The 25,253-nt window shown below is 60.7% G+C and overlaps 2 protein-coding genes across 2 annotated transcripts in view; one reads left to right on the forward strand and one right to left on the reverse strand.

Annotated features, from left to right (window-relative positions):
- The first annotated feature begins 2,533 nt into the window (after positions 1 to 2,533).
- UBE2T (ubiquitin conjugating enzyme E2 T) lies at positions 2,534 to 8,077 on the forward strand. Its single transcript, XM_070401400.1, has 8 exons — positions 2,534 to 2,569; positions 3,371 to 3,453; positions 4,286 to 4,444; positions 5,425 to 5,494; positions 6,153 to 6,258; positions 6,368 to 6,466; positions 6,596 to 6,676; positions 7,738 to 8,077. Exons 3-8 carry the CDS (start codon positions 4,336 to 4,338, stop codon positions 7,864 to 7,866), a joined length of 594 nt encoding a protein of 197 aa, XP_070257501.1. The 5' UTR covers positions 2,534 to 2,569; positions 3,371 to 3,453; positions 4,286 to 4,335; the 3' UTR covers positions 7,867 to 8,077.
- Positions 8,078 to 11,215: 3,138 nt separating this feature from the next.
- LGR6 (leucine rich repeat containing G protein-coupled receptor 6) overlaps positions 11,216 to 25,253 on the reverse strand; it is a 37,848-nt gene continuing 23,810 nt past the window's right edge. The window contains exons 6-18 of the mRNA XM_070401393.1: positions 24,442 to 24,513; positions 21,481 to 21,549; positions 21,049 to 21,120; positions 20,803 to 20,874; positions 20,146 to 20,214; positions 19,904 to 19,975; positions 18,908 to 18,973; positions 17,783 to 17,854; positions 17,442 to 17,513; positions 17,015 to 17,140; positions 16,424 to 16,584; positions 14,601 to 14,669; positions 11,216 to 13,829 (exon numbers count right to left, since the gene is read on the reverse strand). Coding sequence (XP_070257494.1) covers positions 12,565 to 13,829; positions 14,601 to 14,669; positions 16,424 to 16,584; positions 17,015 to 17,140; positions 17,442 to 17,513; positions 17,783 to 17,854; positions 18,908 to 18,973; positions 19,904 to 19,975; positions 20,146 to 20,214; positions 20,803 to 20,874; positions 21,049 to 21,120; positions 21,481 to 21,549; positions 24,442 to 24,513 — 2,257 coding nt within the window. The 3' untranslated portion in view covers positions 11,216 to 12,564. The remainder of the gene's footprint in view (positions 13,830 to 14,600; positions 14,670 to 16,423; positions 16,585 to 17,014; positions 17,141 to 17,441; positions 17,514 to 17,782; positions 17,855 to 18,907; positions 18,974 to 19,903; positions 19,976 to 20,145; positions 20,215 to 20,802; positions 20,875 to 21,048; positions 21,121 to 21,480; positions 21,550 to 24,441; positions 24,514 to 25,253) is intronic.

Raw genomic sequence — 25,253 nt, forward strand, 5'->3', positions numbered from 1 at the left:
CTTTACTCCGCCGCCGCTGGCGCCGCCCGCGCGCGCCCTCGGCTTCAGCACGCAGGCGCGCCGCCCCCGCGGGGCATCACGGGACTTGTAGTCGGAGATCGGCCCCCAAGGGCACCCTGCGGCCTTCAGGGAACTACAAATCCCTGGATGCATCAGGAAAGGGGCGAGACTCCGAGGCTCCCTGCTTCGCGGCCGGACCCCGTGGGGTCACCTTTGCCCCAAAGCTGGAAGTGACTCCCGGACCCGAGGCTGGCTCTTGGGGCATTTTGGGAGTCGTAGTTTATTCTTGTTTTGACCACCAACTAATCTTGGCACCCTAATGGTCACATCAGCCCTTTGAAGTGGAAATGAGGCAGTAATTATGCCTATTTTCTACTGGGGAAAACTAGACAAAGCTGAATCTAGAGTTTTATTCACATCGTAACATAGAATACGTTAACCTCTATTAATCACGGTGCCAATGTGCATGGGGAGGATGAGCAGGCACACACATACAGTATTGCATGTCTTACACAAACACCTTGAACATGAAAAGATCCTGGAAGGGATGCATCCAGGTAGTGGGAAGGGCACCAGCTTTAAATCCACATGAATCCTCAGCCCTAGACAAGTTCGTTGACTTCTCCGAGTCCGTGTCCTTATTTGTAGAGTAGGAATAATAATGCCTCACTGTACCCAGGTGGATCAAATGAGATAATGTATGGAAGAACGCCCAATACTGTCCCTGGTATATATCAGCTCCCAATAAATATTAAGGTCCCTTGGTTCTCCCTCCTCTTCCTCTACCCTTTTTAGGAATCTTAAAGTCTTAGGAAACAGAATGGATATCTTGTCTTCCACAATTCCCGCCCCACCCACCCACCCAAAGCTACAAAAAGGTATCGTGGAGCATACTACTAAATTCCTAAGGCAGCAAGTTGGACATTTTCATATTCACAGTGAACTTGGTTATAAAACCTGTCAGATTGATTTAATAAACATACCCCCCCCCCAGGGCCTTAGTCTTGAACAAAATTAGTTAAATGTGTTACCCATAAAGAAAGAGAACATATGCAATGACTTGGTTCTTCAAACTTTTCAGTATGTTTGAAAATTTTCATTTTACTAGGTGTACCGGTTAATAACGCGGATTCTTCTCAATCGATGGAGTCACACGTATGTTAATACAGATGCGACTTGATCTGTCCGCTGTTTTGTTGTATTGACAACAAGCTTCAAAACTCCTTATGTCAAATTTTCTGAAGCTGTTAACACCGTAGATATTTTTACTCTTAAAAAATGTCGACTTTCGTGCCAAAAAAAGAGCATTTGCGGATTGGCCCCTTACCAGTCAATAATGCGGATTTTGTAATCCAAGAAAACATGATAATTCCAAGAGAAACATCAAAGGTGATTAACTAGTAAAAGCAACGACAGCTGTACGCCGTTTACGGAATCTCTCAGCCTGCCTCCCTTTCCCCCAGTGAACACACTTCCCTCTGCTGGTCACACGGACACTGTACATGTAACCCGTGGGGTTCTTTTATTTTTATTTTTTTTAATCCAATCCTTTGGTGGATTGCCAAAACTACAGGTATTTGCTCGCTTTCTCACGCCATCCCTCCTCTCCGTGGGACTGAACACAGTTCCTGCTTTTTCTAAGAGGCATTTTTTTTTAAAGACACGTTTCAAAGAGAATGGACCCAGAAAGAAATCCATTCCGGTTTCGAAGACAGAGCTGCCACTGAGGTCCGATTGCAGTTGGGGCAGGAAGAGAACAGGAGAAGACACAGGTGGGTGGAGGCAGGACATACCTGCAGTCACATGAGCAGCCGGCACTCCCGAATGATGGACCCCAAGTGCAGAACGGCAGGCAGACAGGACCGGGCTCCTCGCGATGGTCATTCACAAGCCACATTCGCCGGTTCGTTCCTACGACCGGTGCGAGGGTCCCCGGGGCGGGGGCGGGGCGAGAGCACACGCCATGGGGTTCCCATACCCCAGTCCTCGGGGCCCACCAGGTGCAAGCCTTCGCCCGGCGGCTTAGCGGTCCACAGGTGCTCCCGGCTCCGGACCCACGCGTCGGAGCTGGAAGTCAGTGCGGAGTCCGGTCCCGATTTCCGCCGGTTCGGTTCCGAGGTCTACCAGGCGGAACGATCGCTGGGCTCAGTCCGCATCCTCGACGTCCACCCGCGGTCTTGGACGCGCCCTCCGTGTCCCGGGAAGGACCGCGGCCGCCCCGCTGCACATCGAGGCTGCCCGCTCCCCTCCCTGTCCCTCCGAGGGCTGCCATCCAGGTCTGTCTCCACTCGGACCACCCGGCCGGCCCGGTAACCGGTCCGGCAGCCGTAGCCGTAGCGGCCCCCTGGCAGGACGCCGGCTCCCAGCAGCCCCGCGCCCCACCTGAACCCGCAGCCTCGCGCGCTGCCAGTTGAACTCGCGGGCTCAGCGCGCGAGCCAATGGGCGGCTGCGCTCGTCTCCCCGCCTTGCTGCGGGCCAATCGTGACCCGCGCCGGGCGGGAGGCGGGGCGACGCCCACCTTCGGCTGGCGCATGCGCGGTGGCGGCGGACCGGCTGGCTGGTGCGCGGGTAGGTGGTCCTGGCGCGAAGGCGAGGGGCTGGGGTCGGGTCGCGGGGGGCTGGGGGGGGGGGGCGGGTGGCTCTGGGGGCGCCCTGCTCCTGCGTGACGTGGGGGTTCTCTCTCCAGGGAGGGGCCCTCCGGGTCGGGGCGGCCGGCCTGTGGGGAGGTGGGGCGGTCGGGCGGACGGCTGCTCTGGCTCGGGCCCCGCGCACCGGGGGGCTGCACTGCGGGCCGAGAAGCCACTGAACTAGGCGGGGACCCGCCCGGGGCGGCCCGTCGGAGCCCCACGCACTGGGGGCGGGGAGGCGGGGCGGGGCGGGGGGCGTGGCGGCGGGGCCGGGGTTGACTCCCGCCTGTGCAGCGCGTCCCGGTGTCACACACACCCGCGCTTGATTTATTTGTTTATTTATTTTTAAAAAATATATATTGATTGATTGATTTCAGAGAGGAAGGAAGAGGGAGAGATAGAAACATCAATCATAAGGGAATCATTGATTGGCTGCCTCCTGCACGCCCCCTACTGGGGATCCAGTGGGGGGGGGGGGGGGGGCCGGGCACGTGCCCTGACCGGGAATCATACCCTGACCTCCCGGTTCCTAGGCCGATGCTCAACCACTGAGCCGCCCCAGCTGGGCTCCCGGAGGTCTTTGAATCTTCATATTTACCGCAGCATTTAATTTTCGTCGTAAACTGCTGCAAAATGTAATTTGGAGATGTGCGGATCCCTCATGATGCTACAAAAATGCAAGATCTGAAGCTGAAGTTTACACCGTCGTTAAAGTCACTCTACATCTCTGTTTATTCTGCAGCCGCCGCGTTTGGATTGTTCCTGTTAGCCGGCTGTCGTGAGTGATGCTGCTGTGAACATCCGCCTGCCGGTGTTTGTGTGCACGTACGTTTTCCACTCTCTTGAGTGTGAACCCCGGGTGTGGAGTCGCGGGCGATAAGGCAGTCGATGTTACGTAAACACCGGGAGGGCTCCCGTGTCCCCTCCTCCTCCCCCACACTCAGATGTCATCTCAGCGGTTGTGAAGGGCGTCACTGTGGCTTCCATCGGCACGTCCGAGGGACTCATGGTGCCGGGCATCTTTTCATAGACTGTCAGCTTCTAATCCACTTTGTACCGGACGCTGTAGCCAGACAAAAGGGAAGAGAGGGATTAGACGGGAAGGAATAAACCGATTACTTGTGGGTTTTCTCTGGGAATTGCCAGCCCCACCCACCCCCCCCACCCCCCCAAAGTAGATGCATCATTATCATCGTTCCGGTTCCGGTTAGAAATCAGTATATTCACATACACCTTAGAGCTTTAAGCATCAGCTTATCAATGCCTCTGAGTGGTGACTCCGTGTCGCTGTCCTTGCTCCGCCCACCGCTAATATGTGTCGGTCCCCGTGTGTGCCAGGCGTGCTAAGGGCGCAGGGGCAGCCCGAGGAGACCCAGGCTCTGCGGCGTGGGCGTGTAATTTGCCCGTGGAGACACGTTCACTTAAAGCATCTAGTGTTCTTGCTGTTTGCAGGTAGAACTTCTCGCATCTTCCGTACTTGATTTTTAAAATTTGTTTGCCTGACTAGATAAAAGGAAATGGGAAAAAACTCAGACTCCCATCTGGGAATAGGAGTTCATACAAGGGATCGGTCTGTCCTTCCCTAGATTGAAACCGTGTGCTGAAAACCCCAGTCACCGTTCTGACTGCGCAGCGTTGCTGTTTTTCTCCTTGCCAGCCTTTCACGTGGCGGAGTGAGCGGAGCCGGGCTCCCGGGACGAGGGGACCATGCAGAGGGCTTCCCGGCTGAAGAGAGAGCTGAGCCTGTTGGCCACTGAGCCACCTCCCGGCATCACCTGCTGGCAAGACGCCGACCAGATGGGTGACCTGCGAGCGCGTAGGTGTCCCTTCGTCGGGAGGTGGCCCCTGACCCTGCTGCAGGCCGTGCCCAAATGCGAACATTTTCCCTTCTTCTCACGTGGGGTACAGTCTCGATGTCAAAGCGCCCACCATCTTCCTCCCCTAACTCGTTTACATTGAGCAAAGGTTTGCTGGACATTTCTCCTTTGCCCTTTATTATACCCTTTGCTGGTTTGTCGCCAAGATCTGGGCATCTGCTCTGAAGCAGTGTTTAGACCAGGGGTGGGCAAACTTTTTGACTCGAGGGCCACAATGGGTTCTTAAACTGGACCGGAGGGCCGGAACAAAAGCATGGATGGAGTGTTTGTGTGAACTAATATAAATTCAAAGTAAACATCATTACATAAAAGGGTACGGTCTTTTTTTTTTTTTTTTTTAGTTTTATTCATTTCAAACAGGCCGGATCCGGCCCGCGGGCCATAGTTTGCCCACGGCTGGTTTAGACCAAAGATCAGCATCTCAAATACCTGTGAGGCCAGACAGAAACGATTAGAATCCTCAGTCCACACAAGGCCAGTCTGCAGGTCAGATTGGATCCATGCCCAGCATTTTCCACTTTTTCTTATTTAACCCTGACCCAAGGATATGTTTATTGATTTTTAGAGAGAGGAAGGGAGAGAGAGAGAAACAATGATCGGTTGCCTCCTGTGTGCTCCTGACCAGCAGCCTAGGTATGTGGCCTGAGCGGGAATTGAACCCACAACCTTTTGCTGTACAGGGTGACGCTCCAACCCACTGAGCCACCCGGCCGGGGCTTCCGCCTTTTGATCTTCTGTGCCTCCTCAGTGTGACACTTTTGGGGTCCGTGGTGCATTGTGTGCGGAGAGGTTAAAGCCCAGAGAGACTTCCAGTCCTCGACCCAGCTTCTCGCGACGGCCACAGGCTTCACAGGCCCCCGTGGGGCGGTGATTCAGATCATCCGATTGCCTCTGAACGGTTTTTCCTTTTCCTTTTAAGAAATAATAGGTGGGGCCAACACACCTTATGAGAAAGGAGTATTCACACTGGAAGTGACCATTCCTGAGAGGTTAGTGCGGGTCAGATCCTAAACCTCCAGGGTAGAGCCCAGCGACTGGGAGGCAGAGCCACGCAGTGGGCAGAGCGCCTGGATTTTAACCCTCGTCTAACCGTGACTTTGTGTGAAGGACTTAGGGCAGCGGTTCTCAACCTTCCCCATGCCGAGACCCTTTCATACAGTTCCTCATGTTGTGGGGACCCCCAACCATAAAATTATTCTCGTTGCTACTTCATCACTGTCATGTTGCTACTGTTATGAATCATCATGTAAATATCTGATATGCAGGATGTATTTTCATTGTTACAAATTGAACATCATGAAAGCATAGTGATCAATCACAAAAACAATATGTAATTATATATGTGTTTTCCAATGGTCTTAGGCGACCCCTGGGAAAGGGTAGTTCGACCCCCAAAGGGGTCACGACCCACAGGTTGAGAACCGCTGGCTTCGAGGGTGAATAGGCTGATCCCAGTGGAGGGTAGATGAGTGTCTATATGCTGTCATTTCTCCTTGCTGTTGTTTGTAAATTTCCATAATAAAAATGTGGGGGGAAGAAAGGTTTGCCTCTCGAAGGCTGTCTTCCCCGGGGGTCACCAGGAAGCTGTTGGTAATGTGCTACGAGGCAGCATCTTAATAAACTCTCTGTTGTCCGCCGCTATCACAGGTACCCATTTGAGCCCCCTCAGATCCGGTTTCTGACTCCAATCTATCACCCAAACATCGACTCCGCCGGGAGGATCTGCCTGGATGTCCTCAAGTTGCCTCCCAAGGTGAGCGGAGGGGGAGGGCGGGCTCCGGGCTGCGGGGCTGCGGCTCCAGGCAGGTGCCTCCGTCTCCCGCTCGCTCGGGGTCACGAAGCCGCCGCATCTGTGTGCGCAGGGCGCCTGGCGGCCGTCCCTCAGCATCGCCACGGTGCTGGCCTCCATCCAGCTGCTCATGGCAGAGCCCAACCCGGACGACCCGCTCATGGCCGACATCGTAAGTGTCCTCGTCTCCTCTCCGGACCCCGGGCCCCGGGCCCCGTCAGCGAGGCGGCTGAGCCCTGACGGAACTCCCCACGGCGGGTCCTTTTCCCTCCACTCACTCCTTCCTCTGCTTCTGTCTCAGTCCTCAGAGTTCAAATACAACAAGCCCGTCTTCCTCAGCAACGCCAGGCGGTGGACAGAGCAGCACGCGAGGCAGCAGCAGGTGTGTTTGCGCGGCCCTGGTGCTCTGCCGCCGTCGGCCCATCACGAGGGTCTGCAGTAGGCGCCTGTGGACGTGCCTTCACCACGTCTGTACTGGGCCGCGCTCTCGGCCAGCGTGGGCGGCTTCTCCGCCTGCAGCCTTCTGACTAATGACTCAGCAAAAGGTTTCTCCTAACTGTTGTCACCCACTGACGTCCCTAGAGGGCGGGCAGCCGCGGGGTAACTCACATTCTGGGCAGCAGCACAGATGGACGAGAGGGGACTCCGATTCTTTTCCCTAAGATTTCGTTTTGTTTTGTTTTTTAATATATGTTACTGATTTTTACAGAGAGGAAGGGGGAGAGGGATAGAGTTAGAAACGTCGATGAGAGAGAAACATCGATCAGCTGCCTCCTGCACACCCCCTACTGGGGATGTGCCCGCAACCACGGTACATGCCCTTGGCCGGAATTGAACCTGGGACCCTTCAGTCTGCAGGCCGACGCTCTATCCACTGAGCCAAACCAGTTAGGGCCTAAGATTTCGTTTTAACCCCGAGGAGGGACTGCTGCAGGAAGCAGCAAGGGGAGAGGGTGCAGGAGGGAGGGGAAGTGGACTTTTCTGTGGGACCATTCTCGGGAGAAGGAAAGCTTCCCCAGGTTCTAAGTAGCAGTGTTACCCGTGGGAAGAAATAAAGATTTAAATCATACAGCCCCAGCGGTTTGGCTCAGTGGATAGAGCATCAGCCCGTGGACTGAAGGGTCCCGGGTTCGGTCCCGGTCAAGGGCATGTACCTCAGTTGCAGGCTTGATCCCAGCCCTGGTCAGGGGCCCGTGCAGGAGGCAACCAATCGATGTGTCTCTCTCACATCGATGTTTCTCTCTCTGTGTCTCTCCCCCTCCCTTCCCCTCTCTCTAAAAATCAACGGAAAAATACCCTTGGGTGAGGATTTAAGAGGAAACATACGGAGGTTGAGGAAGATGCCGGTGGACGGAATAGCATGTGCAGGAGGCAGCAAGGAGGTACTTGGGGTGACAGCGCAGGGCGCTGGCGCTGGTGTGAGCCTCAGGTTTTCCTCCGTAGGGTGCCGAGGAGGTGCCTGGGAACCCGCCTGCGGCTGACGATGCAGGGACACATGGCACAGCACCGAAAAGGAAGGCGGAGCCGCCAGGAGGCCCGAGCACGGGCAAGAGGTTCTGCGATGGCGTCTAGGGCTCGGTCCCGGTCCCTCCCGGTCACTGCTCTCTGTCAGGGTGGCCCAGCTTGCCCGCCCGTCTCCCGTGTGTGCGACCGTTCCTGCCTCTCATAAAACAGACCTTGTGTATTTATATTTCCTGCCCTACACAGATCCTCTAAGTGGAGTTTGTTTTATTCCGCTTGTGCCTATGTATTTGGAGACCTTTTAAACCTGAAAAATAAATAACCGTTTAACGTGGAGCGTGTTTATCCTGGATGTGGCCCCGGGGGTGTTAAACGAGTGAGGGTGTCACACTGGCCGGGTGCGTTGTCCTTTGTTTTGCCAACTCACCCACACCCCAGGGACCCAGGGTGGTTGGTGTGGATGTACAGGAGCTGCTACAGACAGTTCCACGGCCTTCAGGGGTTCTGGGGTTCAGAAGTCTGGACACAATGTGGGAGTGAGGTGACGTGCGCTTTTGTTAATTTTTGCAGCTTTCGCTTTTTGTGAACGACACAGCCGGTCAGAATCGCTGTGGTGAAACCATTTGTTCCACAAATATTTATTGGACCCCTACTCTGTGCCAAGTTTTATGCTAGTGTTTTAGAAGACAGTGGTGAAGCCCTGGCCGGTTTGGCTCAGTGGATAGCGTGTTGGCCTGCGGACCGAAGGGTCCCGGGTCGATTCCGGTCAAGGGCACATGCCCCAATTGTGGACTCGGTCCCCAGTAGGGGGCAGGCAGGAGGCAGCCGATCACCGATTGTCTCATTGATGTTTCTATCCCTCCCTCACCCATCCTCTCTGAAATCAATAAAAATATATTAAAAATAAAACCTGACCCTGTGCTATATAATAATGAATAGATAATGTACTACATTTCAACCAACTCCCTAAAGACACAGCACAAATAACTTTCTGAGAATGCTCCAAATATTTTAAAGAAAAATAAAGAATACAATGGTGAAATCAGACGTGGATTGATTAAACAATCGTACAGATGTTGGGATTTTTACAATCCCTTTCTGTCCCTCGCTCCATTTCCAGGCAAGTCCTGCTCAGAACAGCTGGGTGCCAAAGCCGTGTCGGGGGAGCCCACGTGGACCCGTCCCCATTGCTCGTCTGGTGACAGAGGGAACAGACAGGACAGGGACGGCCTCTCACTGTGTGCTGGGTCCCTGGGACAGGCGAGCTGAGCGACCCCGACCCTATTGAAAGAGGAGCGATGGCGCCCGTGACGGATCCTGTAAACACTGCGCATTCCAGGCTCCCTCCCTCCCCCTCCCCTCCTCCCAGCCGCTCCCCAAAAGCATCTAAACCAGATCAGCCTTTACCACCCACCGCGTGGGCAGCCTCGGAGCTGAGGCCGGGGCGGGCGATTTATCCTCCGGCCACCGCGGGAATTCAACTCGTACAAATAAAGCTCCTCTTCCAGCTGGTGTGGGGCAGCCTGGGGGAGGCCAGGGCGGGAGGAGAGGGGGCTGTGGCTTCAGAACCTGCTCCCCTGTGGGCTGGCTGCCGCTCCGGGGAGGCTGGGGTGATGGCCCAGAGCCGCTGTGCCCAGTAACAGCACACTGCACTTGGACCTCACTTCTCAGGAAGTCGCCTCCGGCTCCTGCCACGCCCCCCCCCCCCCCCCCCCCCCCCCGAGCTCCCACGCCTCTCTCCAACTCTCAGTGTCTATCGGGGGTGACAGGTGACGCTTCCTCCCATACTCGCATCCTCAACCAGGACCTCACAACTCCACCTCGAAGATGTCCCGAAGCCCAGCCGGCGGTTGAGCCTCAACTTATGAACCAGGAGGTCACGGTGTGATTCCCAGTCAAGGGCACAGGACCTGGTTGCAGGCTCCATCCCCAGTAGGGGCGTGCAGGAGACAGCCGATCAATGATGCTCTCTCATCATGGATGTTTCTCTCTCCCTCTTCCTTCCTCTCTGAAATCAATAAAAAATATACATATAAAAAAAGAGAAAGGCCCTAACTGGTTTGGTTCCGTGGCTAGAGAGTCGGCCTGCAGACTGAAGGGTCCCAGGTTCGATTCCGGTCAAGGGCATGTACCTTGGTTGCAGGCACATCCCCAGTGGGGGGTGTGCAGGAGGCAGCTGATCGATGTTTCTCTCTCACTGACGTTTCTAACTCTCTGTCCCTCTCCCTTCCTTTCTGTAAAAAATCAATAAAGTATATTTTTTTTTTAAAAAAAGAGAGAAAGGACATGCGCATGGGGCGTGGCACGGCCTGGTGTGTGGGGGGTCACAGGGACTTGGTTGAGACAGAAGCTGTTGCTCTGTGTTACCTGCATCTCCTGGCCAGGTGTCCCCATTAGGCTGGGACACAGAAGCTTTAAGGGTGTACAGTGGGGCCTTGACTTACGAGTTTAATTCGTTCCGAGACCGAGCTCGTTAAGGAGCTCGTTAACTCAAATTACTCTATCAACTCAATGCAAAAAATCTGCGAGAGACAGCTGGTATCTCAAAAAAACTTCTTAGTCGGGACACTCGTAAGTCAAGGCCCCACTGTATTTAGAAATGTTAATGTCATAATTATCCCCCCCTCCTCCCGAAAGAAACGAATTGAGCACCTACTGTGGGAGGCCCTGGGAAAGGGCCGTGGATATAGGAGTGAGAGACAGGCCGGGTGGGCCTTTCCCGCCGCGCCCACGCACAGCCCTTCTCTCCGGGCAGCCCTGTCCCGCCCACGCTGGCCCTGCACGGACACCGAGTTCAGTCCCACTGAGTCCAGTGGACCAGGAGAGAACTGGCCCTTGAGGGGTCGACCTCAGCTGACCGCAGACCTGTGGTTGGCCTAGGGTGGGTGGAGAAGAAAGCCGCGGGCGGGGTGTCACTCAGTCTCCCAGGACACACCCAGAGGAACCCAGGCCGGGACAGGAGGACCAGGAGGGCAAGCCCGACGACGGAGTGGCTGGAGGATCCCGAGACACCGGGTGCGGGGGGGGGGGGGGGGGGGGGGGGGAGGGGGGGAGGCCCAGCTCGAGCGCCGTCCGCTCAGCAGCCGTTGTAAATAAACCCAGACAGCGCCAACAGGAGCAAGGGGGCCGAACAAAGGCTGACTTACTTACAACGGTGGCTCTCTGCATTGCAGCGTCACTCACCCCAACTGCACCCCAGGACCCGGGTTGCCAGCGGGGAGCCGTGGGGGTCACAGGCCTCCCAGGATTCTCAGCTTCGACTCTCTTGTCTTCGGCTCAGGCCTGAGCGCTCCTCCTCCTGGGAGACCCGCCCTCCAGCCTCCGGAGCACCTGACGGGAATGGGCCCAAAGGGGCTGCAGGTGGAGGGACCGGCCTGGGCTTCAGGTCACGGCTGCCTCCTGGGCTGACCCAGGTGCCCGGAGAGGGACGCGGAGGAACACCCACGGTATGTCACTGGGCTTTATTGTACAGAAGAGCCCGAATATTTACATCGTGGCCGTTCTCACACTTCACACAGCGGCTGGGGAGTGGGGCTGGAACCAGGAGTGAGTGACAGGGGTGCTGGGGGGAGACGTGGCCGCCCCAGAGCAGAGGTAGTTAGAGGTGAGCCAGGAGGGGTGGGGGGGACCCCGGGCATCTGTCACTCAGGCTCCTCAGCCCCGCCTCCAATCCTTACTAGGTGCACCGGTGAATGATGCGGGTTTTTCTCAATAGAGGGGGTTACACACGTGTGGATATGTGTGCGATGTGATGTGTGTGCTATGTTGCTGTATTGCTCCCTCAGATGACCACTTGTTCCCATCGACGGCACACGCACTGAGCAGCCCTTCAAAACGTGCGAAGAAGTGGACAATTGGGTCTCTGAATGGTTTGCCTCAAAACAAGAAAAGTTCTATTGGGACGGTCTCCACAAATGACCCGAAAGACGGGGGAATGTGTAGCTGGCGACGGACGTGACTTTGAACAAAGCACTTTTGACGTTTCTCTTGAAATTATCGTGTTTTCTTTGGTGACAAAACCTGCATTATTGACCGGTAAAGGGCCAATCCGCATTACTAACGGGTATCCGCATTATTAACCGGTACACCTAGTAGGCCTTTCATTCTTCCTGGGAAGGAGGTCAAGGAGCTGCAGGCTCCATCCATCCACAGTCTTCACATCAGCACCGAATTCAGGCGCCTTGGGTCAGGGCCCTCGCGGACGGTGCCGTCCTGTGGAGCCTCCATCCTGTGGGGCCACCGGGCGGGCGGAGACGAGGCCCTGGGAGGTACAGGTGCGAATCCTCTGAGACGCGGCCAGCTATTCCACGAAAACCAACCGGGCAAACGAAACCCGTTGTCGAGCCACGTGGGAGCCGGGGAGACGCCGTGGGCAGAGCCTGCACTGCCCGACCCGTGCGGTGACCCTCCGAGGAAGGACGCCACGTGTCACGTCTTCCCACACGCGTCGGCACCGCACACGTCCAGGTTCGAGAGACACGGAACACGGGTGGGTCCAATCCGTGAGCCACGGGGAGATGCCCAGCGGCCTCTGTGGTCCCTTGTAGACCGTCCTCCATCAGGGCCCAGACCCGGGGCCTGCTCAGCACCCCAACTCCCAGATCTTGCTCCACAGCCTCCGATGTGACTGGGAAGAGGCCCGAAGGAAACCAGCTCACGCTGGTGACGGTCACAGAGACCAGGGAGCCGGGGCCCGGGCCACCCTCCCGCGGGCCACGCGGCTGTGTCAGGGCTGAATTTATTTTACAAACAGCCATCGTTCGCGGAGGGGAGGGAAGGAGGAGGCGAAGACAGGGATGGGGGCGCCATTTATACGTGGGGGGCAAAGGCTGAGCCCGAGGGCTGGATGCCCCTGCCCGCCGCCAAGCCCCCGCCACCAGGTGCGGCCCCCTCTGCCCTCAGCAGCAGCTCTCTGTCCATGGGGGGTTGCTGGTTCCCAAAGTGGGTTCCCTCTGGCTCAACCAAGTGGCTGCCCTCCGGCCTGGGGCTCTCTGGCTGTGGGCAGGAGACGAGGGTGCCCGTGAGGAAGCCGTAGGTCTCGGGCCCTGGGGGCCGCCCAGCCTCGGAAGCTTCCAGAACGAGATCCACGTCGGAGAAGGCCACCAGGGCCTGCGTGGAGTCGCAGGAGCTCTTCTCCAGGTGACCGGCCGAGGCGGAGGCCAGGGCGCCCGGGGCGGCGCCCGCGCAGGGCCAGAGGCGCCCCAGGTCCTCGCGGGAGTGCGGAGCGAGGAGCAGGTAGAGCAGGGGGTTGAGGCAAGCGGGCAGCGGCAGCACCAGCAGCAGCACGGACTTGACGGCCTCGGGGGTGACGGGGGCCAGGCCGAGGGCGGAGGCCACGCTGAGGAAGGCCACCGGGCAGTGCAGCAGCCCGTCGGCGAGGATGAGCCGGGCCACGTGCCGCCCCAGGGCGCCGTCCCACGCGGCCTCGGGCTGGCCCCGCGGCAGGGCGCAGTACAGCCGGATGTAGGCGCCCGTCACCACCAGGAAGCAGAGGGAGTTCAGCATCACCAGGGCCACGGCAAAGCCCAGGGCGGCCGGCCGGCCCTCGGGCGGGGCGTAGGGCAGGCAGAGCGGGGAGGCCCCGTACTCGCCCACCGAGGCCAGGGGCAGGGCCGCGGTCAGCCCCGCCAGCGCCAGGCAGCCCAGCGCCCCCGCCCGCACGCCGCCGCCGCCCGGGGCGGGCGCCTTCCCCTGGGCCCGGACGCAGGCCACCGCGGCGCTGCTCTGCACGGCGGCCAGAGTCAACAGCAGCACGGCGGCCTCGGACCCCAGCACCGCCAGGAAGCCCGTGGCCCGGCAGCCCGGCCCCGACTCCCAGCGGGCCCCGTACGCGGCGAACCGGCCGAAGGTCAGGGCGTCCACGGAGGCCAGGAGGCCCCAGGAGATGCCAGTCAAGGCGTTGGCGCCGGCGAGGGCCCCGACCACGAACTTGACCGGGGGCAGCGGGCCGGGCCCGCCCGCGAAGACGCTGAGCAGCACCAGGCCGTTGCAGAGCAGGGACAGCAGGACGATGGCCCACACGGCCAGGCGGACGCCCCAGCTCTCGAAGAGGTGCTCACAGGGCTTGAAGGGGCCTGTGGAGAGAGGGCCGGGCGTCAGCCCCGGGCCAAGGCCGCTGGACTCGGGTCCTGGGGACGGGGCGGGGAGCCTGACCTGGCCTTGGGAACCCTGTGGGGGTTGGTGGTTACACACAGAATAGAAGCACATGATAAGCCCGGCCAGTGTGGCTCAGTGGTTGAGTGTTGACCTATGAACCAGGAGGTCACGGTTCAATTCCCATCAGGGCACAGGCCCGGGTTGGGGGCTCCATCCCCAGTGCGGGGCGTGCAGGAGGCAGCCGATCAATGGTTCTCTCTCATTCATGTTTCTCTCTCTCTCTCTCCCTCTTTCTTCCTCTCAGAGATAAAATTTTTGAAATTAAAAAAAAAGAAAGTGCTCTTTTGCCTGCTGATTATTACTTTTTGGAGGTGATATTTCTGTCCAGGTCCCTAAAAACAGCGCCTGCTTCCTCCTCTGTGATGGCGCGCCTGCCCAGGCGGCCACCAGAGGGCGCACTGCAGTCACCGAGCGCTGAGGGCAGGTGAGGGCAGCTGTGGGCAGCTGTGGGCAGGAGCCATTTCATCCTTGGGGGGCGGGGAGGGAAGGGATCCGAGCCGCAGAGGGATGGGCATGTGGAACCTCTAACTGGCTGGTTTGTGAAGGTTTCTCTGACTCCCCCCCCCCCCCCCGGCCCAGCTTCTTCCCCAGGAATCACCCCAAGAGGCTGACCTCCCCAGGAGGCGGCCACAGACACACCCCGCTGACCCTGTGTCCCCCCCTCTCCCGCCCCCCGGGGCCGCCCTCACCTGGAACTGGGCTGCACTGCACACGGGGGTGTGGCTTCGTGTCCTCCATCTCGTCCAGGTCCAGGTCATCTGGGGGGAGACCAGACAGTGGCTCGGGGCCTGGGCTCGCAAGGCCCAGCCCTCTGCCCAGCACAGGTCCCTCCAGGGGCCCTGGACGGGATGGCTGCCCCTGGGCGCGGACCCTGGGTGGGACCCGTGTGTGGGTTATCCGCGTGGTTGGCTCTTGACAGGGCCCTGTTCTTCCTGGAACTCAGCTGTGTGCTCCCCAGGAAGCCGGGGCCCCCAGGTGCTGCCTGGAGGTAGGGGAGGGGCCTCCTTGAGGGTGGGAGCTGGTCACCACGGAGCCAGCCCAGCACGGCCACTCCCTGTCCAGCAGGAACACTGGACGTGAAGAAGGACATCTTCCTAAGACAGAGAAGTGAGGCCGGCCGGCCGGCGTGGCTCAGTGGTTGAGCATCGACCTATGAACCAGGAGGTCACAGTTCGATTCCAGGTCAGGGCACAGGCCCGGGTTGTGGGCTCGATCCCCAGCGTAGGGCGTGCAGGAGGCAGCCGACCCATGATTCTCTCTCATCATTGATGTTTCCGTCTCCCTCTCCCTGCCTCTCTGTAATCAATAAAAAATAGATTAAAAAAAAACAAAACAGAGAAGTGAGCTTGAGCGTGTTCTGAGGAAGTGACCCAGACCAGGAGCCTGCAACGGAGGTACGTGCCCTTGATGGGAATCGAACCCAGGACCCTTCAGTCCATAGGCCGATGCCCTATCCACTGAGCCGAACTGGCCAGGGCAGAACTAGCTCATCTTTAACCATCCTTCCACTCCTACATCTGTCTGTTAGAGACCATAGGAATAGAAAGGCAAATACATTCTTAAAGAAATCCTCTCACAGGTTTGAAACGAATGGATTATTTTTTTTCTTATTCGCTGTCACAATTTTCTTAACCCGGCCACAGACTCTATCGGAATTTTGAAATGAGGATCTAAAACACTTTATAACTTACTCGGCCGAATCTCCTGCACGTGGTACAGGTGACAGCCAGCGTCTACCGGGGACGGACAGGTGGCTCTGCCTGTCCCACGTGTCCCTGCGTGTGTTTCCTGTGAGATCTTTGCTCCCCACCTCAAGGGCAAACACCTCCCTGGGAGAGTTCCCAGGAGGCAGGCAGCCCTGGCCCAGACCCCAAGGGCGGAGGCTGCCGTGTGCCCGCGCCCTGGCATTTCCTTCTCTCTCCACCTCTCCGCCCGCCCGCCCGCCCGCCACGCTCTCCAGGATGGGATGGAGCTCGGCCACACGTTGAGATGAAAACGCATGAATGAAATACAAGGGCCGAAGCCCAGGGAGTCTGAGCCCGGGAACGTCCCCGCCAAGGTGTTGAGCAACCGCTCTGCAAACTCGGAGGAAATGGAAGCGGAAAGCGAGGCTGGCTGAGTCGGCAGCCCTGGCGTGGGCTCCCACAGGAAGCGGCCCGGCCCCAGCTCCCGGTACCTGCAGGCGGCCCACATCCGACGCCCTGCGGTTCCCCCAGACTGAGGCCTGGCGGAAAGTTTCACCTTGAGCAAGGAAAGTTTCCATCCCTCCTTCCAGCCCCCGAGGGAGTGTACGGAGGTCTGGGACATCTGGGGAAGCCGGGTGCCGGCGGGGCCAGCAAGGGCTGGGCTTCTCCTCCCAGGGAACGCGCTCACCCTCCCGGGGAGGGGCTCGGGCACACGGTGGGGGGGCTCCCGGAGACCCCAGGGGCCTGCCCAACACTGGCCTCCACACGCTGTGTCCTGTGTGCCCCGGACACCCCCGCCGCCCCCGCCGTCCCCGCCACGCACTCACAGTGGCTCTCGGCTTGTCCGGCAAGAAGGCCCAGAGGCCCCTTGGGGGTTTCCTCATCCTCGAGGTGAAGGACGTCCGCTCCCCACTGCCCGGAGGCCTTGAGGAAGCCGGCGCAGACGCCGTAGGCACAGCACTGGTAGGCGTACGGCACCTCCAGGATCCTGGGGGTGCGGGAGGGACACAGGGCTGCCTCGGGAATGGGGTCTCAGTCCAGGCACCAGCACCCCGAGTCTGCCTTCGACCCCAGAGCACCCGGTGCCGGTGTAGGCGGCCTCCGGGCTTTCCGGGAGGGTCTGCAGCCTGGCTCCCGCCTCAGAAGGGCTCTGAGCACATTCCAGGCTGCTCCTGGTTCACCTTGAGAATGACCTTCCGCCCTCAGAGGGGAGCAGCGCACCCCAGGCCACACAGCACTGAGGCACCCTGGTCCCCTCCCAGCCAGCACCCCCACACCCACACCCACTCAGTCTCGGCCACAGCACTCCTCCTGGGGCCTCCTCCGGCCCCTCCAGGGCTTCCTGGCCGCCCTGGGTGGGTCGAGCCCCTCTCGGTGTGGGGGGGAACAGGGGTGGGGAGGGGGGAGCCAGGTCTCACCTCAGCTTTGGGAAACTGTCCTTGGAGAAGGCCTGCGACAGAGCTGGGTTCCCTTTGAGCTTGAGATGCTTCAGGCCCCCGAGCCCGGCCAGGGGCAGCGTGGTCAGCTGGTTGTCCGTCAGGTCCCTAGGACAGTGGGCGGTCAGGGTTACTAGCCCTAGGACAGTGGGCGGGAGGGGGGGCGGGGGCGGGGGCTGCACAGGGGCCGGGCAGGGGTGGGGCGGGCCTGAGGCTGCCAAAATGCCCTCTGGAGCCTGCGGGACCAGCGCTCTGTCTATCAGGCCCCGAGGGGGGTCAAGCGGACTGTCCGTCAGGGTGATCGATGAGGCTGGAGCCCGTGCCCCCAGGATGTGTGGTCACGCATCCATGCAGGTCCTGCGGTCCCCTCTGGCCTGCAGCACGCGGAGGGGGACGCAGTGGCACTCACAGCTTGACCAGGGAGCGCAGGGTGGCGAAGGCCTCGGGGTGGATGGACCGGATGGAGTTCCAGCTCAGGTCTCTACAGGCAGAGAGGGTGTGACTGGAGGGGACAGGCACACGGGGGGGGGGGGGTCCCCGGTTCTCCCGCACTCACCCCCTGTCTGACCGCCCCCCGGAGGGGAAGGTAGCTTTAGCCTGGCTCCCACCTGCCTGTGGCCTCAGGAAAGGGCATGGGGCTGCCTGGCTTCAGAGCCTCATGGCCCCCCGGGGATCCCCTGGACATGTGGCAGGGAGCTCAGCTGCCCCCCCAGGCCCTCCACCCCCCCAACCCGAGCTGCGGGTACTCACAGGGCCCGCAGGGAGCTCAGCTGGCGGAAGGTGTCGGCTCTGACTTCCCAGATGCGGTTGTGCTGGAGGCCTCTAGGGCAGCAAGGCAGGCTGAGTGACCAGTGGGCTCAGACCCTGGATCCCCGCCACACCCCGCCCCCCACCTTCCCGTGCTCCGGGCAGAAGAGAGGAGAGCCCCCAGCCCCCACTGCTCCTGGCTTGGGGAGAGAGGGCCCGCCCTCCGAAGCCACCAGCATGAAAGGGCTCCGGTTGCCTCGGGTAAGTGGGTCAGCAGACAAAGCCACACAACAGGGTCCCTGTGGCCCGAAAGGGAGTCGGTCTCCAGGGTTCCCAGCGGGCGCGGCTCCCCGCCCAGCGGACCTCACCCTGCGGGTCCTCCAGACCCCGGTCCAGCACCAGAGCTCCGCCCAGCCCTCGGGCGGCTGTGAGCGGCCCCAGCCGGGCAGTGGCTCGGGGGACTGGCTGTCTGAAGGGAGGCGCTCGGGGACTGGGGGGCGCCGGGCCTCGGCTCTGCAGACCCTCTTCCTTGGGCACCTAGACCAGCGGTCGGCAAACCGCGGCTCGCGAGCCACATGTGGCTCTTTGGCCCCGTGGCACGGGCCACGAAGTTTCCATCGCACTGTACGTGTGCGCCCGCACGTGGTATTTTGTGGAAGAGCCACACTCAAGGGGCCAGTTTGCCGACCACTGACCTGGACAAGTGGGGCAGACTCTGACACCCCCTACCTGGGCCCCAAAGGCATCGGTCGCCCTGCTGCGCGGTGGGGACAGACAGGAGGCTCGGGTCTCCTCCCGTGGGCGTGAGGGTGTGAGTGTGCACGTGAGTGTTTGGACAACGACCGACTGTGCTCCGAGAGGCGGGCTCTCCCGGTCCCCTGACGCTTCCCTTGTCCAGCCCGACTAGGCCCTGACCCCATCACCACCAGGTGGCCACGGTGCTGTCCTTGACCCTCAAGGAGACTCCTTCAGGCACCGGCTCCCAGGCCCGCCCTCTGCTCCCAGCCCTCACCCCTGGGTTCCACGGCCGCAGAGAAGGGTCAGCGTGCAGAGCCCTCCCACAGGCCGGCCGGAATCGACTCACGTGCCTTCGTCCCCACCCACCCCCCGGCCCCCCCCCCCACTCACATCTCCTCCAGCTTCTGACACCTGTGCAGGCTGGGCAGCTCCTCGATCCCGTTATGAGACAGTTCCCTGGGGGGAGAGAGGCCAGGGCCAGGGTCACGGTGGGCCAGGGGAGCCGCTCTGGCCAGGGCCCCGTTTCCCCGTCAGGCGGCCGAGGCCGGTGGACCCTGCGAGGACGCCGCTGCTGATACACGTCGCACCAGAGCCCCGTCCTCAACCGACTCGTCTGCATCCCTTGCTGAGCCCCACTTTTCCCAGCAGAGGGAGAGGGCAGAGAGGGGGTGCACGGGATGGGTGGACCAGGAATGTCCCAGCCAGCTGGTCAGTGCCAGCCCCGTGGACAGCACCTGCTGTCACCGTCCGTGTGGATGACAGAGCCGGTGTCCTTTATGGACTATCTGACCCCTTTACCTTATTCAGGAGGAAACTGAGGCACAGAAGTGGGGAGGAACACTGGTCCCCTTAAGTACCTCCATGGTTCCAGAAGGGGTGTCTTGTGTGAACGAGAGTAATAAAGCCCTGTATTGAGCTCCTACTATGTGCTGTATTGGACACCTATATGTGCTGGATTGAGCACCTACTATGTGCTAGGTTGAGCACCTACCATGTGGCCTATATTCAGCATCTACTATGTGCTAGATTGAGCACCTACTATGTCTAGATTGAGCACCTACCATGTGGCCTGTATTGAGCACCTACTATGTGCCAGGTGCTTTACGCATGTTTTTCCAACCCCCACAACTGCATCCACATTCTGCAGATGAGGAAAGTGACGTTCTGAGAGGTGGTTGGCGGCAGAGCTGGGGTCACCCCCAGGCCTGGCCCCAAGACCACTGTCTTTCGCCTCGAACGGGAGAGGACAGCCCCGTCCCTCTCCAGCCTCTGTCAGCAGCAGCAGCAGGGAGAGAGGTGACCGAGTGGGACAAAGCAGGAGGGGCCTCCGCAGCCCACGGGACCCAGGGCACCAGGCGGGGCGTGGGGAGCGTGTGGGCTACTCACAGGACGCGGAGCCTGGGCAGCTGCTGGCACATCCCAGGCGGGAGCCGCCGGATGCCCGCGCGGGTCAGGGTCCTGCAGGGGAGCAGAGGCGGAGCAGGTGGAAAAACAGACACCAGTCACCCCAAGCCCGTGCCTCGGGGGAGGTGGGGGAGGGAGGATGGGAAAGAAGGGGGGCAGGGGCTGCTGGGGTGGTCAGTCGGGGGCGGGAGGGGGGAGGAGCCACAGGCAAGAGAACCACTCACAGGGTCTCCAGGCTCGTGGTGCCTTTGAGGTCTGGGAACTCCTGAATGTCTGTGGCTCCATTCAGGGACCTGGAAACAGAGCCAGCAGCTCTGAGGACGGAGCCAGAGCCTGTCCGCATCACTCCCAGCCCCCGAGTCTCCCCCAACACCCCTCCATCGGCCCAGCTCCCTGGTGGAGGCCAGGCATGGCCGAGCAGGGTCCACGCAGCCATGACGCCCAGATGGAGCCGGCAACCTCAGCATCCGGGAGCCAGCATGCCCAACACAGGCCAGCCCGGCCAGTGTGGCTCAGTGGTTGAGCACTGACCTATGAACCAGGAGGTCACAGTTCGATCCCCAGTCAGGGCACATGCCCGGGTTTTCAGGCTCGATCCCCAGTGTGGGGCGTGCAGGAGGCAGCTGAGCCATGATCCTCTCTGATCATGGATGTTTCTATCTCTCTCTCCTTCTCCCTTCCTCTCTGAAATCAATAAAAAAATATAGAAAAGAAAAGAGGCCGGCCGAGGTCCCTGGCTGTGGAGAGGCCCTGTTCGCCCGTTCAGGATCTGGGAAGAAGCCACGAGAGGAGGAGGGAGGCTGTTGGTGCCCCCGCGGCCTGAGCCTGGCGGAGGGGGGTGGGTGGGCGCAGCGGGGACCGAGGAAAGGGGGCCCACGTACAGCGTGTGCAGCTTCGGCAGGTACTGGAACGCGGACCTCCCCACGGACTGGATCGGGTTGTCATAAAAGTGTCTAGAAGAGACCCCAGCACGGAATTCATTCAGCCAGGACCACGGCAGGTCTCTGCTTTCTTCTCCCCATGGAGCCCCGGGGGAGAGCATCCGGGGGTCAGGTCAGGCTCCCCTCCCCACTGTCCCGCTTCCCCAGCCCCCCCAACCCCCCGACACCCGAGAAGTCGGGACTCACATGGTCTGCAGCAGGGGGTTCCCCATGAAGGCCTTCTCTGGGATGGCCTTGATGTTGTTGTTATGGAAACCGCTGCAAGACAAGCCGGTCAGTGAGGACACGAGAACACAGGGGGCGCCATGCAGCTTTCGGATGGGGACGGAGACCAAGGCCAGAGCAGCAAAGGGGCGTGCAGGAGGCAACCGATCGGCGTCTCTCTCACATCGGTGTTTCTCTCTCTCTCTGCCTCTCCTCCTCTCTTCCACTCTCTTTACACATCTGGGGAAATGTCCTCAAGTGAAGATTAACAACAACAACCACAGTTCGGGGCTCTGCTCCCAAACCTCGGGGCCCGCCGGCTGGTCACATTCACTCCTGCTGGACCCTCCCTCTGCCAGGGGGGTCAGTTTCCTGTCCGTGCTCCTGACCAGGACACGGCGCGGAGGTACTCACAGCTCCTGCAGCCGGCCCAGCGTCCGGATGGCCACCGGGAACTCCCGCAGATCGTTGTGGTTCAGGTCCCTGGAAGGGAGCAGGGCTGGGGTCAGGGGCGCTGGCGGGCGGGCAGGCCAGGCCTGAGCAACGCGCGTGGCTCCGGGGGTGGGATCCAGGGGTCAACGCTGGGAAAGCTCCCGGACGGCAGGCCGGGAGAGCTGACCACACCGGCCGGCCCGCATTATTATCTTAACTCCGGAGACTCCCATCGGCCGGGCCTCAGAGCCCGGGAGAGAGAGACAGGAACATCAGTGATGAGAGAGCGTCACGGATCGGCCGCCTCCTGCACGCCCCACGCTGGGGATTGGGCCGCCACCCAGGCATGTGCCCTTGACCAGAGTCAAATCTGGGACCCTTCCGTCCACAGGCCGACGCTCTATCCACGGAGCCACACCGACTAGGGCTAGCAGGCTGTTTTTCAGTGGATCATTTTCTATGGCCCGTGAATGAGGTTATAAATATCTAGATGGCTTTGGGCAGGACAAAGGGCCCCTACCCCTGTGTGTGTGCGTGTGTGCGCGTGTGCGCGTGCGTGTGTGCGTGCATGTGTGTGCGTGTATGTGTGCGTGCGTGTGCATGTGCGTGTGCGTGTGCGTGTGCGTGTGTGTACGCGCGCGTGTGTGTGTGCATGCGTGTGTGTGTGTGTGTGTGTGTGTGTGTGTGGCGAAGACCCGGGAGGCTGGAGCGACGACGGGGCGTGTGCCCGGCATGTGCACAGTCTGCCGCGTGACCACGCGTGTGCCTGCCCGCACCTGGCCCCTCCTCCGCAGCTCACTCCCCTCCAAAGAGGAGCCAGACCGCAGCGGGCGGGGGTTGGGGCGGGGGGGTTAGGCCCTCCCTCCATGGAGACGAGAGAGGCCCAAGTGGCCCGAGGGAGAGACACGCTGCCAGCAAGCGGCTCACACGGAAAGCTCGACAGGAATCACTGGGCTGCAGAGCCGCCAATTACACCACAATTAACAGGTCGGACGCCCGCTTTCATTCCCCGCCACGCCCCGCCCTCCCCATCTGGCCGCCCCTGCAGGCTCCCAGCGAGTGCTCCGGGGACGGGGACGGAGTACAGAGAACACACGTGCCCCTTTCTAATTGGCGATCAAAAGCTGGAAGGAGAACGGGTCCCTGGAGGAGGGGAAAAGGGGTGCGGCTGAGACGGCCGGCCAAGGAGGGGCTGGGAGGGAGGAGGGGTGCAGGGCAAGGCCCCACACAGCTCTCATGGGGTCCGCACGGCCCCTGGTAAGGCTAGCACTGCGCCTTTTTTTTTTAATACCTTTTTTTATTGATTTCAGAGAGGAAGGGAGAGGGAGAGAGAGAGAGAAACATCCATGATGAGAGAGAACCATGGATCGGCTGCCTCCTGCACGCCCCACACTGGGGATCGAGCTCGCACTCCAGGCATGTGCCCTTGACCGGGAATCGAACCCAGGACCCTTCCATCCGCAGGCCGATGCTCTATCCACTGAGCCACACCAGCTAGGGCAGTGCTATTCCTAGAACCTGAGACGCACAGGACGTGACCAAGGTCACAGGGCGGCAGGGAGAGCTGCCTTCGCCCTCCAGCTGTCGGGTGGATGCTCTGTCTCGGCCCAGCTGCCTCCACGCTGTCGACGGGGCGGGGGGTGGAGGGACTTATCTCGCCCCTCATCTTGGCCTCCCGGCCTGTCAGCGGGCACAGGCTTCGTGGGCACCCCCGCACCCTGCACATCAAAGGCAGGTGGGCGCTGGGCGGCTCTATAGCGAAGCCGGCGCCCACCTCGCCGCGTGCCCTGCGCAGCCTGCCGGTGGCTAATTGAGAAAGAAGCGGGCAGCGTGCCCTGAAGTGACGCAATGGCTGCTGGCTGGCTCTAGCGGAGCCAACACCCCCCCCCCCCCCCAGCCCATTGCCCCCTCCAGCTTTCCGGCAGCGCGAGTGGCCCGCGCCCGGGTGGGCGGGTGAGCTGGCTGCTCTCCGGGTCGGCGGCACTGGCGGCCGACTCTGCCCAGAGCCCTGGCGTCTCCCAGAGGCGGCAGAGGGGACACGGGGCCCCCCCCCCCCACACCTGGCACGTAGCAGGACTGCACGGTTCACACCAGACTCAATGGTGGAGGACGGCCGGGAGCCGAGCTTGGGAGCCCCTTGCTCAGGAAGGGCGCTCTGCGGACTGAAGGGTCCTGAGTTCGTGTGGAGTATAAGAGGGGGTGCCACGGAACAGGCTGCACCCCTGGTACCCGGAGCCCTTCCCCAACCTCATTGGCTGACTGACACTGGTGCCCCGGGGCCCTGACACCGCCCCCTTCCCGGCACCGCCTCCAGCTGGGCCCCAGGTGGCCGTGCAGCTGGCCTGGCCGCGGTGGCTGGCGGACGCCAGGGCAAAGGATGGAGCGCTCGGTGCATCCCGACCTGCGCAGAATTCCAGGACACGCATGTGAGTAACGCTTTTTCAGAGCCAGCGGCTTGGGGCAGGCCGAGCGCCGAGGGGCCATCTCCCTGTGACTCACTTACTGGTCGGATGACAGGGCCACGGGCACCGCGGTCACCCCCTTCGTCATCGCCGCCCTCACACGGGTGTCAGACTCCCCTGGCGTCCGCCCCAGACCCCAGACGCACGCCCGAGCCTCCCATCCCGGTGGGACACCCCAGTCCTAGCTTCTCCTTGCGGTCCCCCCTTTTCTGAAAGTTTCATTATTTTGGTGGGGTCTCTGCCGGCGGGGTCCTGGGTCCCCCTCCCAGGGCCACCCTGAGCCCCGGGAGGGCACCTGCCACCGGCCTGAGGACGGGGCATCCATCTGGGTGATGCGCTCGGGAGACAGTGCCAGGGAGAGGCCTGTGGGGAGCAGGCCGCGGCCAGATGCCGGTGTCCCAGGCCTGCTGGCCAGCCTCCCCACCCCCCACCCCGCCCCTCCGCCCCGGACAGGACGGAGCTCGACCACACCCGCGCTCACAGCGTCTCCAGGCTGTGCAGGCCCTCGAAGCTGTGGGTCCCCAGACGCTGGATTCGGTTGTTATGAAGATGCCTGTGTGGGAAGGAAAGACGGGTCAGCCGGGTGCCCGCAGCACCGAGCCCGGGGGAGGAGGGAGGGGCAGGCGGCGGCTTGAGGAGGAGGCTGAAGTGTGGACAGAATGACCCCACTGGGCCAGCCCTCGACTCCAGGGACAAAGCGATTGGCGAAGCCCGACTTCGGAAGGCACGGTCTCCAAGGCTGGACGGACCAGGGGCTGCCCTGCTTAACTGGAGAGGAGCGTCCGGCCGCGGCCGATACGGGCTCCCGCTACCTTCTCAGAGCGGCCTGACTGGCAGGGGCCGAGGGGGCTCTGGTCTGAGGCTCCCCAGGACCCAGCCCGCATGACACAGTGGCCCGGCACACCGATGGGAACCAACAGCCAACCGCTGCAGACAACATATAATTAAGGGCTAAGTGTTCTGTTATAGCTGGGAGGCTGCAGACGAGCTCAGCGGTGGGGGGACTGGTGAGCCCAGAGCAGTCAGCGAGGGCTTCATGGAGGTGGTGACCCAGAGCAGTCAGGGAGGACTTTACAGAGTGTCTATCATTTAAAAAAAAAACATATCTTTACTGATTTCAGAGAGGAAGGGAGAAGGAGAGAGAGCTAGAAACATCAATGATAAAAGAGAATCATGGATCGGCCTGCCTCCTGCACACCCCTCCCTGGGGATCGAGCCTGCAACCCGGGCATGTGCCCTGCCTGGGACTTGAACCCTGACCTCCTGGTTCATAGGTCGACCACTGAGCCACGC

This window comes from Myotis yumanensis, unplaced genomic scaffold (assembly GCF_028538775.1).
Source record: "Myotis yumanensis isolate MYYU_CA2020_CCGP unplaced genomic scaffold, mMyoYum1.0.hap1 SCAF_22, whole genome shotgun sequence".
Classification (NCBI taxonomy): domain Eukaryota; kingdom Metazoa; phylum Chordata; class Mammalia; order Chiroptera; family Vespertilionidae; genus Myotis; species Myotis yumanensis.